The sequence below is a fragment of the Heterodontus francisci genome, chromosome 31 (assembly GCF_036365525.1).
Source record: "Heterodontus francisci isolate sHetFra1 chromosome 31, sHetFra1.hap1, whole genome shotgun sequence".
NCBI lineage: Eukaryota > Metazoa > Chordata > Chondrichthyes > Heterodontiformes > Heterodontidae > Heterodontus > Heterodontus francisci.
The window spans coordinates 44,333,061-44,349,237 of NC_090401.1; the positions used below are offsets into that span (position 1 = coordinate 44,333,061).

General features: G+C 45.3%; 1 protein-coding gene across 1 annotated transcript; it reads left to right on the forward strand.

Moving 5' to 3' along the window:
• The first annotated feature begins 12,067 nt into the window (after positions 1-12,067).
• On the forward strand, positions 12,068-14,738 carry LOC137347046 (taste receptor type 1 member 1-like). Its single transcript, XM_068011052.1, has 3 exons — positions 12,068-12,274; positions 12,920-12,938; positions 13,764-14,738. Exons 1-3 carry the CDS (start codon positions 12,068-12,070, stop codon positions 14,687-14,689), a joined length of 1,152 nt encoding a protein of 383 aa, XP_067867153.1. The 3' UTR covers positions 14,690-14,738.
• The last annotated feature ends 1,439 nt before the right edge of the window (positions 14,739-16,177 follow it).

The window sequence follows — 16,177 nt, forward strand, 5'->3', positions numbered from 1 at the left end:
ATTGGTCCCGGCCCTGTTGAAGTGCAACTCATCTGCTCCGTACAGGTACCAAATCCCACATAACCAGTTCCAATATCCCAGGGATCTAAAGCCCTCCCTCCTGCATCATCTCTCCAGCCATCTGCTCAATCTCCCTATTTCTATACTCACTGGTTTGTGACACTAGGAGTAATATGGATATTAATATGGATACCTTTGAAGATCCGCTTCTTAGTCTCCTTCCTAGCTCCCTAAAATCTGCCTGCAGCACCTCAGCCCTCTTTCTACCTATGTTGTTGGTACTGATATGGAGCATAACCTCTGGCTGTTTACCCACCCCCTCAGAATGTTCTGCAGCTGCTCAGTGACATCCTGGACCCTGGCACCAGGGAGGCAACATACCAGATGTCTGAAAAATATTCCAAATATTTATTTTCCATGGGATCCTAACACTTGCTCTGGCTTAGTTAGAAAATGAGGTAAAAGTAAGAACAAGACTGACAATAATCTCCTAGAGTTTGCTTGATTCCCTTTGGGATTTGGGGAAGAAATTCCCAGGATTTTCCAGAATGGATCCCAGATTTCTCTCTCCCCAGGAGTTAATCTAGAGTGAGTTGTGACCTTATAGAGGTCTTTAAGATAATGAAAAGGTTTGCTAGGGTAGATGTAGAGAAAATATTTACATTTGTAGGAGAAACCAAAGCTAGAGGCTATAAATATAAGATGGCCACTAATAAATCCAATAGGGAATTCAGGAGAAACCCAGAGAGTGCTGAGAATGTGGAACTCACTAACACATGGATTAGTTGATGACCTTTCATCAGAACTGGAAGAAGTTAGAAATGTAACTGTTTTTAAGCCTTTCACGCAATCACAGGCCTTCCCTTAATTGTTCTTTCCTCCCCACCCCTATCCCTGCCTCTGCCTCTGTACCTGCATATAAACTGTTTAAATCTTTTACTTATTCCAATTCTTATGAAAGGTCATCGACCTGAAACATTAACTTTGTTTCTCTCTCCACAGCTGCTGCCTGATCTGCTGAGTGTTTCCAGCATCTTCTATTTTTATTCCAAAAATAAAATTATGGAAGGAAGACCTTCGGGGATATTTTTGCCAAAGGGTGAAAACAGGCACTAAATAGGTGTTGTATGTAATAAGACTCGCCTGTTTTAATGTCTGGATTTAACACACAATTTTGGTCCTAATTTCTGATTACCATTATTTGAACATGCCTGGAACTGCTAAACCAAATACTGCAGGTTTAGCGCTCAAGCGCTGAGTAGATGCAGAGTAATATATGTGGGCTGCTCAAACCACTTGCACTGAAGGTGTGGCGTGCACTGGCTGGCACACAGCAACATGTTGCAGGATGGCTCAGGGAGCAAGGGAGCAGGCGCATTGGTACTGGGATGGAGCACTGGAAGTCTGGTGGAAGAGGTCCTGAGGAGGAGGAATGTCTTGTACCTGCATGGAGGAAGGACGTCACCTCACCATTCACGCCCTCCTGTCCCTCTCTCCTGCAGCAGCCTGCCGACATCATCTCCTCCTCCCATTCCTCGTCCAGACCAATAGGACCCCCAAGCGAGACCTCCATTATCCTGTCCCTTTCTCCTGGTGAAGGTGTCCAATAAGGCAGAGTAGTACACCATTTACTGTAGCATTTTTGCAAAATAAACTTTGCTAGAGTGTTGGTCAAGTCTTGACAAAGTGTCCCAGGAAGCCTCCTGATGTGTTTCACAGGCTCTCTTCCCAGCTACAGCAACAAGCGAACATGAAATTAATATCCCTTTTAGTAGGACTTGATAGCAACATCAACGCCTTGTTTACTCCCAAACACCTGGTCGCTGTGAGGAGAGGGCATCAGGATAAGTGCTAGCCACCAAAACGCAAAACACAGCCCCTTAACAAGCCTCTGGGTGGCCATTCTAGCATGCATTTCAACTCTTCTCCCAAGGAGTCTTGCATTAAATGCAGGCTAAATTGGAATTTCAGTTGAAAACCCAATCTTGGCCTCCTCGCAGGATCTTTAGCGCCTGAACACGCTGCTGAAAATCACCACCCCTTGAGTTTATTTAGTGCCATATCATGGCATGTCACAAAACACCTTGTGTACGATGAATTATTCTACAGTATGGTGACTTGTGTAAGTAAATTACTGTGGCCAATAACCTGCATAGCAGGCACCCACAACAGCCATGAGAGGAGTGATCAGTTAAGCGGGTAATTTGGTGGCATGGTTCAAGGAGAAATGTTGTCCTGGACAGTGGGAGAACTCCCTGCTCTTCCCATAGTGAACTTGAGCTACTGATTGACAGACAATCCCTGATCAGAGTATCCAGCAATGCAGCACTCTTTCCATACTGCACTGGAGTGTTAGGTTAGGTTATGTGTCATACCAAATTACCAGGGTACTTTATAAGTCTACATGCACATGAAACCAAATTACTGCTGAATGATGGTAAGATCTATAACGAGCTAGTAATGCAAGCATTGGCCACTGAAAAATACTGGCTATAAAGACTCCGGTCAATCTGTGGTTCTGGGCTCACTTCCAGACTTCAAGAGGTTTAAGTTGCCATGGTTTTCCATTCCAGATCAGCTATGGCGCCTCCAGTGAGGAGTTGAGTGATAAAATGCGATACCCATCATTTTTCCGGACCATTCCAAGCGATCTCAAACAAGCTGAGGCAATGGTTTTATTAGTTCAAAGATTTGGCTGGAACTGGATCTCTGTTATTGCAAGTGGTAATCAATATGGACAAAATGGAAAGCGGAAGGTAGTAGAGTTAGCTACTGAGAGGCAGATCTGTGTGGCTTACCAAGGCATAATTCATGCTCCAGCAACTGCATCAAATCAAGAAGTCATCAATATGATCAACCAGGTGAGCCTCAGCAGAACCAACGTGACAATCATGTTTTCTGATTTCACCTATGCAAGAGCATTCTTTCAAGCAGCGGTCAATGGAAATGTCACAGGTAAAATCTGGATTCTAAGCGAATCTCTTTCGATGGAACAATTTGCTTCAGAAATACTGAACGTTAAAAAGACTGGCACTTTCCTGGGGATTGGGGTCAAACAGGGACATATGCCTGGTTTTGGAGAATTTGTAGCAAAAACTATTGTTGCCCAGAATCTAACAATCGATCAGGATCAGTTAACCTCAGTGAAGAAGGCAGCCGACAACAAGGTCAACACCCAAGAAAACTGTACCCAGATCTGCACCGAGTGTCGATATTTCACTTCTGCCAGGATTCAGACTGTTCTGGGGTCTTCAGTCTGGAGTGTCTCCTTTAATGTGTATGCTGCCATGTATGCTGTAGCTCACGGTCTGCATCAGCTCCTGGATTGTGACTCGGGATCCTGTGACAAGTCTAGAACGTTCTTACAATCTCAGGTTAGCACTGCATATGTTACCTTACTGAGATTACTATTGAAAAAATAATCCCAACCCTCTTTCTCTCTGGCTGCTCCCTGAAAGCAGACTCTGGCTGGGATTTGGGTTGTGAGGAATGGTCAACTTTCATGGTTTTTAAAAATTCATTCTCGGGATATGGTTCCACCAGCAAGGCGGGCATTTATTACCCATCTCTAGTTGCCCTTGCAAAGGTGGTGATAGCCCACCTTCTTGAACCGCTGCAGTCCGTGTGGTGAAGGCGCTCCCATAGTGCTGTTAGGGAGCAAATGGTTTGATACAACTGAGTGTTTTGCGAGGTCACTTTAGAGGGCAGTTGAGAGTCTGTGGGACTGGGGCCACCTAAAGGCCCAGACCAGGTAAGGAAGGAACACTTCCTTCTTGAAAGGACCTTAGTAAACCACTTGTTTTTTTTTAGGACAATCTCACAGTTTCATGGTCACTTTTACTGACACCAGAGTTTTATTCTCAGATTTTAAAGCTGAATTCAAATTTTCCAACTGATGGTAGGATTTGATCTCATGTTCCCTGGAGTATTAGTCCAGTAGCATATGCACTACCACACACTAAACTGTGAGTCTGGGCAGTCAGTGTCAGTAGGATGTTTTTTGATGGATGCCATTATCATTCACATACATTCCAGCAGGAATCACTGGTCAATAATCACTCAGCTCAGCTCAGATTAGCAAACACACACCATGCACTAACACTAGAACTTTGCCAGGAGAAAAACTGTTTTCAAACTTGAATCACCCATTGTGTCAGGTATTTGGACCCCAGATACACAAACACATGTGTGTGACTGGACACACACTGACCAATACAGACACATGAGCACAGTTGTGCCTGGACATGCACTGACATACCGTGACATGTGTGTTCATGAACACAAGCACACTCTCACATACACAGACACACAAACACGTGTGCATGGACATACACCGACACACATGCACATACGTGTGAATGCGTGCATTTTTTTCCTTATTGGCCCATTTTTTCCATTTTTTTGCCTCTCCTAGGAGATTAAATGACTGGGGGGGATGGGGTGGGGGTGGGGGTGGAATGAGGAAGTATTTAGTCCTGATGCTCTGGCTTTCATGAGTATGGGGAAGGGTTAAATGAACTAGCTGGTCTTTTCCTGCCTATTAATTTTGTATGTGTCTCTGTACATACATACACATGGAACAACATGTACATAGGCACATAAGCAAAGGTATGGATACACGCAAGCAGTCACACACGCATGTATACACACACACATGCATGTACACACACACATGCATGTACGCACAGACACACACCCATACATTCAGCCAAGTCCTGGAGGTGATCTTCTTGTCCGTTTTGTGAGCACCTGGTGGAAAGGATGAATTCTCTTTGATTCTAGTCAAGCCTGTCGCATTAATAGGGACAAGACATTCTTTAATGAGTCTTTTTTTTTCAGTTGCTGGAGAGTTTGAAAACAGTAAATTTCAGCCTTCACAACAGCCTGATATATTTTGATGAAAATGGAAATCCTCCGATGGGTTATGAAATCATCACGTGGGACACAGAAAAGGAGAGCAGCCTCATGAAAGTGATTGGATCCTACAAACCCAACCCAGGCCGACTGATTATTAACGAATCTCTAATCAAATGGAATTCTGCAGCAGGGACGGTAAAATATCCATTTTAATTTTGGAATTCTTGGATTACAGGGAGCATACTCTTCCATCTCCAACCCAAAGATTCAAGCATTGCATTCTGCAGTTCACGATAATACTGCCTGCTTTAATCTTATCTTTATTGCCAGTTATCACGCCTGTCTCCATCTCTGTCGCTTTGCACATTGGCCTGGGTAGGTCCGAGTGACAGACTGCTCCGTAATGAAAGCATCTATTTGTACAGGGTCAATTGTATAATGAAAACTCCTGCAGCAGCATTAGGAGCAAGTGATGGAAACTGAGCAGGAATTGGGAGGTATGCTGTTTGTTGTCAGAGAGATAGTGTTGAAGGAGGTGAGCGAGGTAGCAAGGTGAAATGTGTGGGATTTGAATGGTTGAGAGTTGTGCCAACAAAGTGCAGAAGAAGGTGGAGAGGGACTCGACAAAATCAAGCCAGAAGAGAAGCAGGTGGCTGCAGGGACATAGGGCTGAAGGAGATTGTTGATGTGATTAGGAGTGAGGATAGAGAGGGATCTGAAGAAGGATCTGAGGATTTAGAAATTGATAAACTGGGGACAGTGACCCAGTGGAACTTGTAATCAGGCACATTATAAATGGTCAGCCTGAGCCTCTGGTGTCCATGGGCCAAATGCAGCCCGAAAACCTGAGCCCGTCAAGCCCATGCAACTCAGCTTGTGTTTGTGCTTATATTTCTTACATGCTGGGTTAACCTGTTTGTATTTTGTGGGGCCCTTAGGACTCTGGCATGTTTTAAGAGTTGCTGCCTCATTGATGGATAAATCCTAATCAGAACACTGTCAGTCTCAGCAGCTGGAGATATCTACACATCATAGAATGTTACAGCACAGAAGGAGGCCATTCGGCTCATTGGAAAAGCTATCGGATTAATCCCTATCCCCTACACTTTCCACACAGCTCTGCATTTTTTCTCATTTTCAAGTATTTATCAAATGCCCATTTAAAAGTAATGATTGAATCTGCTTCCACCACCCTTTCAGGCAATGCATTCCAGATCACAAAAATTTGCTGTTTAATTTTTTTTCCTCTTGACGTCTCTGATTCCTTTGCCATTTACCTTAAATCTCTCTCTCTGGTTACTGACCCTCCTGCCACTGGAAACTGTTTCCCCATATTTACTGTACCAAGGTGGTGGTGGGAGGCGGTGGCGTAGTGGTATTGTCACTGGACTAGTAACCCAGAGACCCAGGGTATTGCTCTGGGGACATGGGTTCAAATCCCACCACAGCAGAAGGTGGAATTTGAATTCAATTAATAAATCTGGAATTAAAAAAGCTAGTGATGGCCATGAAACCATTGTCAATTGTTGTAAAAACCCATCTGGTTCACTAATGTCCTTCAGGGAAGGAAATCTGCTGTCCTTACCTGGTCTGGCCTACATGTGAATCCAGACCCACAGCAATGTGGTTGACTCTTACATGCCCACTGAAATGGCCTAGCAAGCCACTCAGTTGTATCTAACCGCTACGAAGTTAATAAAAAGGAATGAAACCAGACGGACCACTCGGCATTGACCTAGGCACTGGAAACGACAACGGCAAACCCAGCCCTGTCGACCCTGCAAAGTCCTCCTTACTAACATCTGGGGGCTTGTGCCAAAGTTGGGAGAGCTGTCCCACAGACTAGTCAAGCAACAGCCTGACATAGTCAGACTCACGGAATCATACCTGACAGACAATGTCCCAGACACTGCCATCACCATCCCTGGGTATGTCCTGTCCCACCGGCAGGACAGACCCACCAGAGGTGGTGGCACAGTGGTATACAGTATGGAGGGAGTTGCCCTGGGAATCCTCAACATCGACTCTGGACGCAATGAAGTCTCATGGCATCAGATCAAACATGGACAAGGAAACCTCCTGCTGATTACCATCTACTGCCCTCCCTCAGCTGATAAGTCAGTACTTCTCCAAGTTGAACAGCACTTGGAGGAAGCACTGAGGGTGGCAAGGGCACAGAATGTACTCTGGGTGGGGGACTTCAATGTCCATCACCAAGTGTGGCTTGGTAGCACCACTACTGACCGAGCTGGCCAAGTCCTAAAGGACATATCTGCTAGACTGGGTATGCAGCAGGTGGTGAGGGAACCAACAAGAGGGGAAAACATACTGGACCTCGTCCTCACCAATCTGCCTGCCGCAGATGCACCTATCCATGACAGTATTGGTAGGAGTGACCACCGCACAGTCCTTGTGGAGACGAGGTCCCGTCTTCACATTGAGGATACCCTCCATCGTGTTGTGTGGCACTACCACTGTGCTAAATGGGATAGATTTCGAACAGATCTAGCAATGCAAAACTGGGCATCCATGAGGAACTATATCGCCATTCCTTCATTGTCACTGGGTCAAAATCCTGGAACTAACAGCACTGTGGGTGTACCTACGTCAAATGGACTGCAGCGGTTCAAAAAGGGCAGCTCACCACCACCTTCTCAAGGGCAATTAGGGATGGACAATAAATGCTGGCCTGGCCAGCGATGCCCACATCCCATGAAGGAATAAAAAAAAACCCTCATAATTTCAAACACCTCTATCAAATCTTCCCTTAATGTTCTCTGCTGTAAGGAGAACAACCCCAGCTTATCCAGTCTCCCCATGTCACTGAGTTCCTTCCCCATTTTCATCCCAATATTAATGGCACCAGGAGTTTATCCTTTATCAGTTAATAAACTTACTCATGATACAGACTGGAGTGACCATCAAAAATAAAACTTCTCTGACACTTGCAACGTTTGCCACCCTTGCACACTGTTGGTGCCTGAATCAGGGCAGACACAGGCTCCTAATAGAAGGTTGGGAGAATGACATGAGTAGAACTGCCAACATGAGAGAGATGGGAGATGTAAGAAGAGAGAATTATGATCCATAAATGTGAGGAAAATCAGAAACTTACTTCAAACACTTGGATCTGGGGTTGTGTTTAAGACGGAAATAAATTCATTCCAAACTAAAGCGAGGAGTCATTGATGAGCCTGGGCACCTGGCTGCTCCCTGCTGTTCATTTGGGTGACAGGTTGGGTAGGAGGTCCCATCATTGATAGAACTGCCAGGTCAATACTGAATCTAATCGTTCATTATGTGAGTACTATTTATTACTAGCATTGTGAAGTTTGTACAGACATACACAATCTTCAGGACTCTGCTGCAAATAACCTTGGGAGAAAATCATAGTGACATTAAAAATAAAGTTTTTATCATTTTCTTCAAACACTTTTATTAGTTGTAAAAATACTGGTGATGCCTGTTTGACTGACAGTCAGGAATCTTCTAATTGGGTAATGAAGGGACATTTTACTTTCCAATTAGCTGTGGAAAGGCGAGGCGCTGCGGAGATGGACAAACATTGCACCTGTTCCAGCTGAACAAAATAAATGACAGCCATTCGCTGGTTCATTCCTCAGGGCAATGCCTTGACCAATCAGAGTCAAGCTGCCTGGTTTAAATTTAAACAAAGCTTGGCAGTTAACTGTCAGTCACCATAAACTGGTGCATTCGCCATGGCAACGCCTCAACCCATCAGAGTTCACTTGCCAACCAATCAGCACTCTCTTCTCATGCAGTATAAGTTGTTGTTTTCCCTTACATTGGTTATTCTTGTGATTGTCCTGATGAGTGCAAGACGAAAAGCTTCGACAACATGTCTCTATTTTCAGCAATGCTCAAGTTCTGTATTACTAAATGACTATTTGACTACTTCTTAACTTGTTTAAACAGGTCCCTACATCAAATTGCTCCAGTGAATGTGATCCAGGCCAGTGGAAAAAACGGGATGGATTTCACTACTGTTGCTTTGTGTGTGAAGACTGTCCTGCAGGAACCTTTGAAACCAATGCTGGTTTGTACAAATGCATAATTCTACTGAGAACTGAAGATTGTTTCAGGAAAGGGCATTCCATCTTGAAATAATGGTGTAATAGCAGAATTTATTAGCGGCAGAAAGCTTAAGACAAGGGGAAGAATTGCATCAGTGACTGTGTACAGCCAAATCATGGTGACTCCCTCTAGTCCTTGTGTCAGCTGGTCATACCCTTGCCTGAGTCAGAAGGTTCTGGGTTCAAGTTGCACTCCAAGAATGAGCCTGTTATCTAGAGTAACATAGAAAGGAGGGTGGGCTGTACTGTCAGAGGTGCTGTCTTTCAGATGAGATGTTAATGGCCCTGTTCCAGTCATTCGGGTGGCTGCTAAAGATCCCATGGCACTATTCCAAGAAAAACATGGCCAGCAACATATCAGGAAGATCCCAGGATCCATTCCCAGACTTTGCAGATTTCAGCCAGGATTGTTGTAGAGGGACTACAGTTGGCTGCAGTGTTCCTAGGCTGGTGAGGGGAAATTGCAGCAGGATTCTGACTCCTGATTCTGACCCATTAATCTCTGCCTTATGGAGGTTGATAAGGATTGGATTCTTTTGCCTAATCTCAATGTCTTGACTCGATGCCAAAGAATTGCTATTTGAATGAGGCACTGTAGGCTGCACCCCAACAGGAGTCAACACTCTAGGGCTGCACCCCAACAGGTGAATCATAGAAATTTACAGCACAGAAGGAGGCTATTCGGCCCATCGTGTCAGTGCTAGCTGACAAGGAGCCATCCAGCCTAATCCCATTTTCCAGCTCATGGTCTGTAGCCTTGTAGGTTACAGCACTTCTGATTAGATTACATTAGAGATACAGCACTGAAACAGGCCCTTCGGCCCACCGAGTCTGTGCCGACCATCAACCACCCATTTATACTAATCCTACACTAATCCCATATTCCTACCAAACATCCCCACCTGTCCCTATATTTCCCTACCACCTACCTATACTAGTGACAATTTATAATGGCCTATTTACCTATCAACCTGCAAGTCTTTTGGCTTGTGGGAGGAAACCGGAGCACCCGGAGAAAACCCACGCAGACACAGGGAGAACTTGCAAACTCCACACAGGCAGTACCCGGAATTGAACCCGGGTCCCTGGAGCTGTGAGGCTGCGGTGCTAACCACTGCACCTGGTGCCTAGCCAAGTACTTTTTAAATGTTATGAGGGTTTCTGCCTCCACCAGCCTTTCAGCCACTGAGTTCCAGGTCCCTACAATCCTATGGGTGAAAGTATTTCCCTTCGAATCCCCTCTAAACCCCCTACCTCTTACCCTAGATCTATGCCCTCTGGTTATGAACCCTCAACCAAGGGTATAGGGCCTTCACACTCACAGCTACCAGCTCAGATACTGACACTGTATGTAATTTAGAGGCGAGCATAGAGGTGGGTTCTATATGTGGTGAGACACCTGGCATGAGTGGCCTGCAGCCAGGGCAGGGAGCAAGGATAGCACAGGTGCCAGATTGCCATAGGGTGAGGTTGCACACAAGTTCTGCTGCAGAGGATTCAGATGAGCACTTTCAGACACACTGATGGTTTTGCTCAGGCTGCTGTCATGGAACGTGAGCTTGCTATCATCGTGGCTGTGGATTACAGTGTGCAAAGCGGCTTGCAAGATGCCATAGCAGTCCAGCTATCTGTCCTCCAGCAGATTACTAGGATTTCTGAGGCACTGCCCTGGGGGAGTGGCAATGGTTCCATGGAACATGAATCTGCTGTTCTCTCGCAGTAAGACAGCATTCATCCTCATCACCATTAACATATTGTTTGCCTTTGTTCCACAACCTCTGGTCAGCTATTCTGTGACCTTGTGCTATCTATACCTTCTCCTTTGTTATCTCTTGCCTCACCCCCACTTTACTTGCTTATAACCTTTTACATTTCTAATTTTTGCCAGTTCTGAAGAAGGGTCATTGACCTGAAACGTTAACTCTGCTTCTCTCTCCACCGATGCTGCCAGACCTGCTGAGTATTTCCAACATTTCTTGTTTTTATTTCATCCTCCCACTCCTGCCACTCTGCCAGTGCCCTTACTGTTGCCAGCTGAGACTGCTGCCGCCCATGCCGAGATGGTGCAGTCCGCAGCCGGGCCTTTGAGGCTCAGAACTGCTTGAGGTCATTCTCCAAGATCATCTGCAGTCTCCACTGAAAGACAGCAGCCTTCCACCATCCATGCTGCAGCAAGTGCTGTAGCTCTGCGTAGGAGCTCTAGGAGAGACAAAGACACATGGATTCAAGCCCTAATGGAATGCACGCAATGTGGCATGATTATATTTATAAATTTTGTTTGGAATGTTTATCGAGTAGTGGATTATATTTTTGCACTGGGGCCAAGAGGACGCCGTGATGGTCAGTGACAAAGGGAAGGTAAGGTGTGGGATTGTTGGTGAATGGGGAATTGAGCTTGTAGTTACGGATATCACACTTGGATGAGTTGTTCACGGACAGCCTGACCAGAAAGGGGCTGCATAGTTTGCCTCCTCCCTTCTTCTCCCTCTTCCTTCTTCTCCTCCTCCCCCTCCTGCTCCTGCACCTCAGATATTCGCCTTATAGCTGGTGGCAAGGGTTGTGCCCTCATGATGGTGAGGCTGTGCACCATGCAGCAGACCACAACGAATCTTGACACCTGCTGTGTCAGGTACTGCAGGGTTCCTCCAGAGTGGTAAAGTGGAAGTGCTGTTTCAGCACACCAGTGGCCTGCTCTATTACATTTCGTGTGGCAGCATAGGTTGTGCATTTGAGCCATCATCCATGTTGTCCAGTGGCCGACCTTTGATTTGTCATGGTGGCTGAAATGCAGTTGGTACAGTGAACTGTCGCAGAATGAAGGCATCATGACTGCTGCCAGGATAACGGGCATTGACCTGCATAATTCTCTGCCTTTGGTCACACACCAGCTGGATGTTCAAGGAGTGGAATCCCTTCAGGTTCCAGTGCAGGACAGAATTGATATGCGGCTCTTGCAAACCGATATGCATAGTCAATGGCATCCTGCACCATGGGGAAGCCTGCAGTCCTAGCAAAGCCATGTGTTCATTCCACCTGTTTTTCTGTGGCAATGGGCAATGAAATGTAGTTAGCTTAGAGCATCAGTGACCTCCTTATGTAAGAGTGGAGAGCAAACTATGAGATCTTGTGAATATTTCCAGCTGCAGCCTGGAAGGAGCCAGGCGCATAAAAGTTCATTGCCTCAGTCACCTTCACAGCCACGGGCAATGCTGTCCTTCCCCTACTCTGTGTTGCAGTTGTGGCTGCAGCAGGTGACAAATTTCAGCGAGGATGTCGCTACAGAAGTGCTGACATCGCGCACACATTTCCTCGCTGACTTTCAGGTTGGAGAATTACTCCCTGAACACTCTGGGTGGATATGGTCTTCTGCTATGAGCCTGCCTCCCCTTCCTCCTCTTCCCACCTCTAGCAGCTTGTCCTGCTCTGTGTGGCTTCAGTTCATTCTCCAAGTCATGTTGTATTTGAAGGGGAATGGCTATTAGTGTACCCATGTCTGGGAGCAACTGGTTTGTGCAGAAGCCATGAATTCAGCAAAAATTCCTTCAGCACCTGCCACACCACTCCCTCCAGACGTTTGCAAATTTAAACAACTATAGAAAGCACCAAACACTTGTTGAATCTAAGCAACAACCAGAAGAAGTCAACCAGCAACTAACCTGTAAGTTGTTGATGATGTCTTTAAATAGCACTGGTGGAGGTTCCTTCCTGCTGCTGAATGTGTGTTCAGCTGTGTGATGTTAAGAGAGGGCATTAGCTGGAGCGTTGCATGCTAATTGATGTCATGATCTGCCTGCTCTGTATACTTTTGGTGGACGTTCACTGCACACACACTATCACCCGCACCAGTATGGCATCTGGCACGATTCACCCCAAAAGTGTCTGTGCGTGCCATGTACGCCATTTTAGAGGTCTAAGGGCACTCGTAGCACCCACAAAATGAGCACAAATGATCTCCATTTCTTGCCCAGAACTTGAATGAAATAAAAGGTGAGAATTCTAAATCAGAAATTTGCCCATTCCAGCTATTACTGAGGCTGCCAGTGAACAGATTACAGGGTAGGAGAGTACTTTGGAGGGTGAGATGTTCTTCTGTAGGGAGAATTTAAACATACAAACATATGAATTAGGAGCAGGAGTAGGCCACTCAGCCCCTCGAGCCTGCTCCACCATTCAATTAGATCATGGCCGATTTGATTGTAACCTCAACTCCACATTCCCGCCTACCCCCGATACCTTTCACCCCCTTGCTTATCAAGAATCTATCTACCGGCTTAAAAATATTTAAAGACTCTGCTTCCACCAGCCTTTGAGGAAGAGAGTTCCAAAGACTCACAATTCTCAGAGAAAAAATTTCTCCTCATCTCTGTCCTAAATGGGTGACCCCTTATTTTTAAACAGTGACACCTCGTTCTAGATTCTCCCACAAGAGGAAACATCGTTTCCACATCCACCCTGTCAAGACCCCTCAGGATCTTGTATGTTTCAATCAAGTCGCCTCTTACTCTTCTAAATTCCAACGGATACAAGCCTAGCCTGTCCAACCTTTCCTCATTAGACAACCTGCCCATTCCAGGTATTAGTCTAGTAAACCTTCTCTGAACTGTGCCAAAACATTTACATCCTTCCTTAAATAAGGAAACCAATACGGTACACAGTGCTCCAGATGTGGTCTCACCAATGCCCTGTATAACTGAAGCATAATGTCCCTACCTTTGTATTCAATTCCCCTCGCAATAAATATATAACTAAATGTGGTATATTTCAGGGGAGGGACTGTGGATGTTGTAGCTATAACCTGTTGTTGTTTTACAGAATGTGTGAACTGTTCCTTGAAGCAGTGGTCTCCGAAGAAGAGCTTGACTTGCTACAACAGGACCGTTATTTACATGCAGTGGGACAGCAGCATTTCCATTGCATTGTCAGTGATGTCAAGTGCCGGCATTTTAGTGGCGGCCGGGATCAGTCTAATCTTTGTGGTTCACATCAACACTCCGGTTGTCAAGGCAGCGGGGGGGAAGTTGTGTTTCCTTATGCTGTTCACTTTGGCATCTGGTTGTTGTAGTGTGTTCTTCTTCATTGGAAAGCCAAACAACATGGTTTGTAGAGTGAGGTGGCCGCTCTTTACTGTGAGCTTCACGGCCTGTCTAGCATGCATATTCGTCAGATCCTTCCAAATAGTTTGTATATTTAAAATGGCCACCAAGTTGCCTAAGGCTTATGATTATTGGGTTAAATATAATGGGCAGTACGTGTTTGTGTTTGCAAGCTCGTTCCTTTCAGTCATTCATTGTTCCGTATGGATGATTCAAGAACCCATAGCGACAGTGATTAACTATAACCTTTCTCAAACAGAAATATTCCTACTATGCACTAGTGAAAATGATCTCTCGATGTTCTTGTCTGGTTTTCTTTACACTGGGGTTCTGAGCTTGCTCTGCTTTGTCTTTGCTTTCTTGGGAAAAGATTTGCCAAAGAATTACAATGAGGCAAAGTGTATCTCTTTCAGCATGGTGCTGTACATCGCTTCCTGGTCCTGCTGCATGCTCGTAATCATCTCGGGCTTCAAGAAACACCTCTCCGTGGCCCAGGCCCTGGCTACTCTGTTCAGCTTGTTTGGAATCCTTGCTGCTTATTTCTTCCCTAAGTGTTACATCATTCTGTTCAAACCCCAGTGCAACACAACTGCATTTTTCCAAAGTTGTATCCAGGACTACACAAAAAAAAGAGCTGCCGAATGACGCAGGGTGGGATGGTTATGGGTGGTGGTTTAACAGAGGGCGATGTGTGGGACAGTGAAGGGTGGGACATTAGTGTGTCAGAGGGTGGTGGGTGGGATGGTGGTTTGATGGATGGTGGTGTGTGGGAAGGTTGTGGGTAGGGCGATAGTGGTGGTGAGATTTTTGGCATTTTTTTCTTTTTATTTTGACTTAGTGCTCATGCGACTATTGTCTTAATTCTCCAATATTCTTCTCTCCTCTGCCAAAGGTACAGTTCCATGGGCCCTGACTCTCACCAGGGTACAATTCTTTTGTTCTCTCTCTTTTATCTCTCCCTTCCTCTTACCTCTCGCTTTCTCTCTCTCTCTGCTCCCTTTTAAATCTTTCTCGTTCTTTCTCCTCTCTCTCCTCTCTCTCTCATGTTTCCTTTCTCTATTCCCAGTGAGCACAGGGCATGTGAATAATTTCCCTTTTTTCGGCACCAAGTGCCAGCACAAAGCACTTTCTGACATTACTGGGGATGTTACAACTCTGGATTCTACTGTCTTTCTGTCCTTCACTCTCTGTCTAGCCCAGTTATTTTGGTGCCCAGTAACTGTCAGTGTCAATTTACTGAGCTTTTGGGAACAGAACTGATGCTGTAGTTCGAAAATGACTCAGTTGCAGTGTGGGTGACTCTGGAGCCAGTTTAGGAGAATATATAATGGTGGATTTGGAAGCATCACCAGATACTCAGGGTTATCTCTGGGGGCTTTAGTGACAATGTCAGCACCAGTTAATCTATAGAATGTTAAAGAATACTCTTTTTTTTGTAATTTTTATGTCATTTTATTTTTAGAAATTGAATAAAAGTTTTGTTTGATTTGTGAAGTTTGACCAATGATTGTCAGTTCGAATCTCTCATCTCCTTACACCTTGATTTTGGTCAAATTCCCATTCTTCCACCTCTTGTGCTGTAGATTAATCTGAATGCCTGAGAGTTAAATCAGAGTGCTGCAACACAGGCAGTACTGGGACTCAGAACTGGCTCTGCAAAACCAGGAGAGCTTGCAGCTTTTGTAAGGTACAAGGCACACCTGAAATGAGCCACAGATATAGTCCTGGAGCCACATTCGACAAGACTTGATATTGAACTGTGAATATCAGGATGTAGCACAGTGCTTTTCATGGACAGTGTCAGTGTGTGATATAATATCCTGCCACAAGACAGTGTGCTGCACAGCAACACTTCATTTCTCTAGTTTTATGGCACTGTTCTTAGTATTTTTTACCTGGTTTTCCGATTGGTTGGGATGCAGTTCTCTGGCCACTGGCGGTTCTCCGATACCTCTCCCAATGGGCTACTCTTCACCTGCAAGTCTGAGACACTGTTGCTATTTGGCTGTAGGGGGCATCACAGCCGAGCTAAGTCTGCACTTTCAATGCACAATGGATGTAATTTTGACTCTGCATGGTCATGTAAAAGAGGTTATCGTGAATCAGCAGCCCGCTTTACATCTCACCCCATTT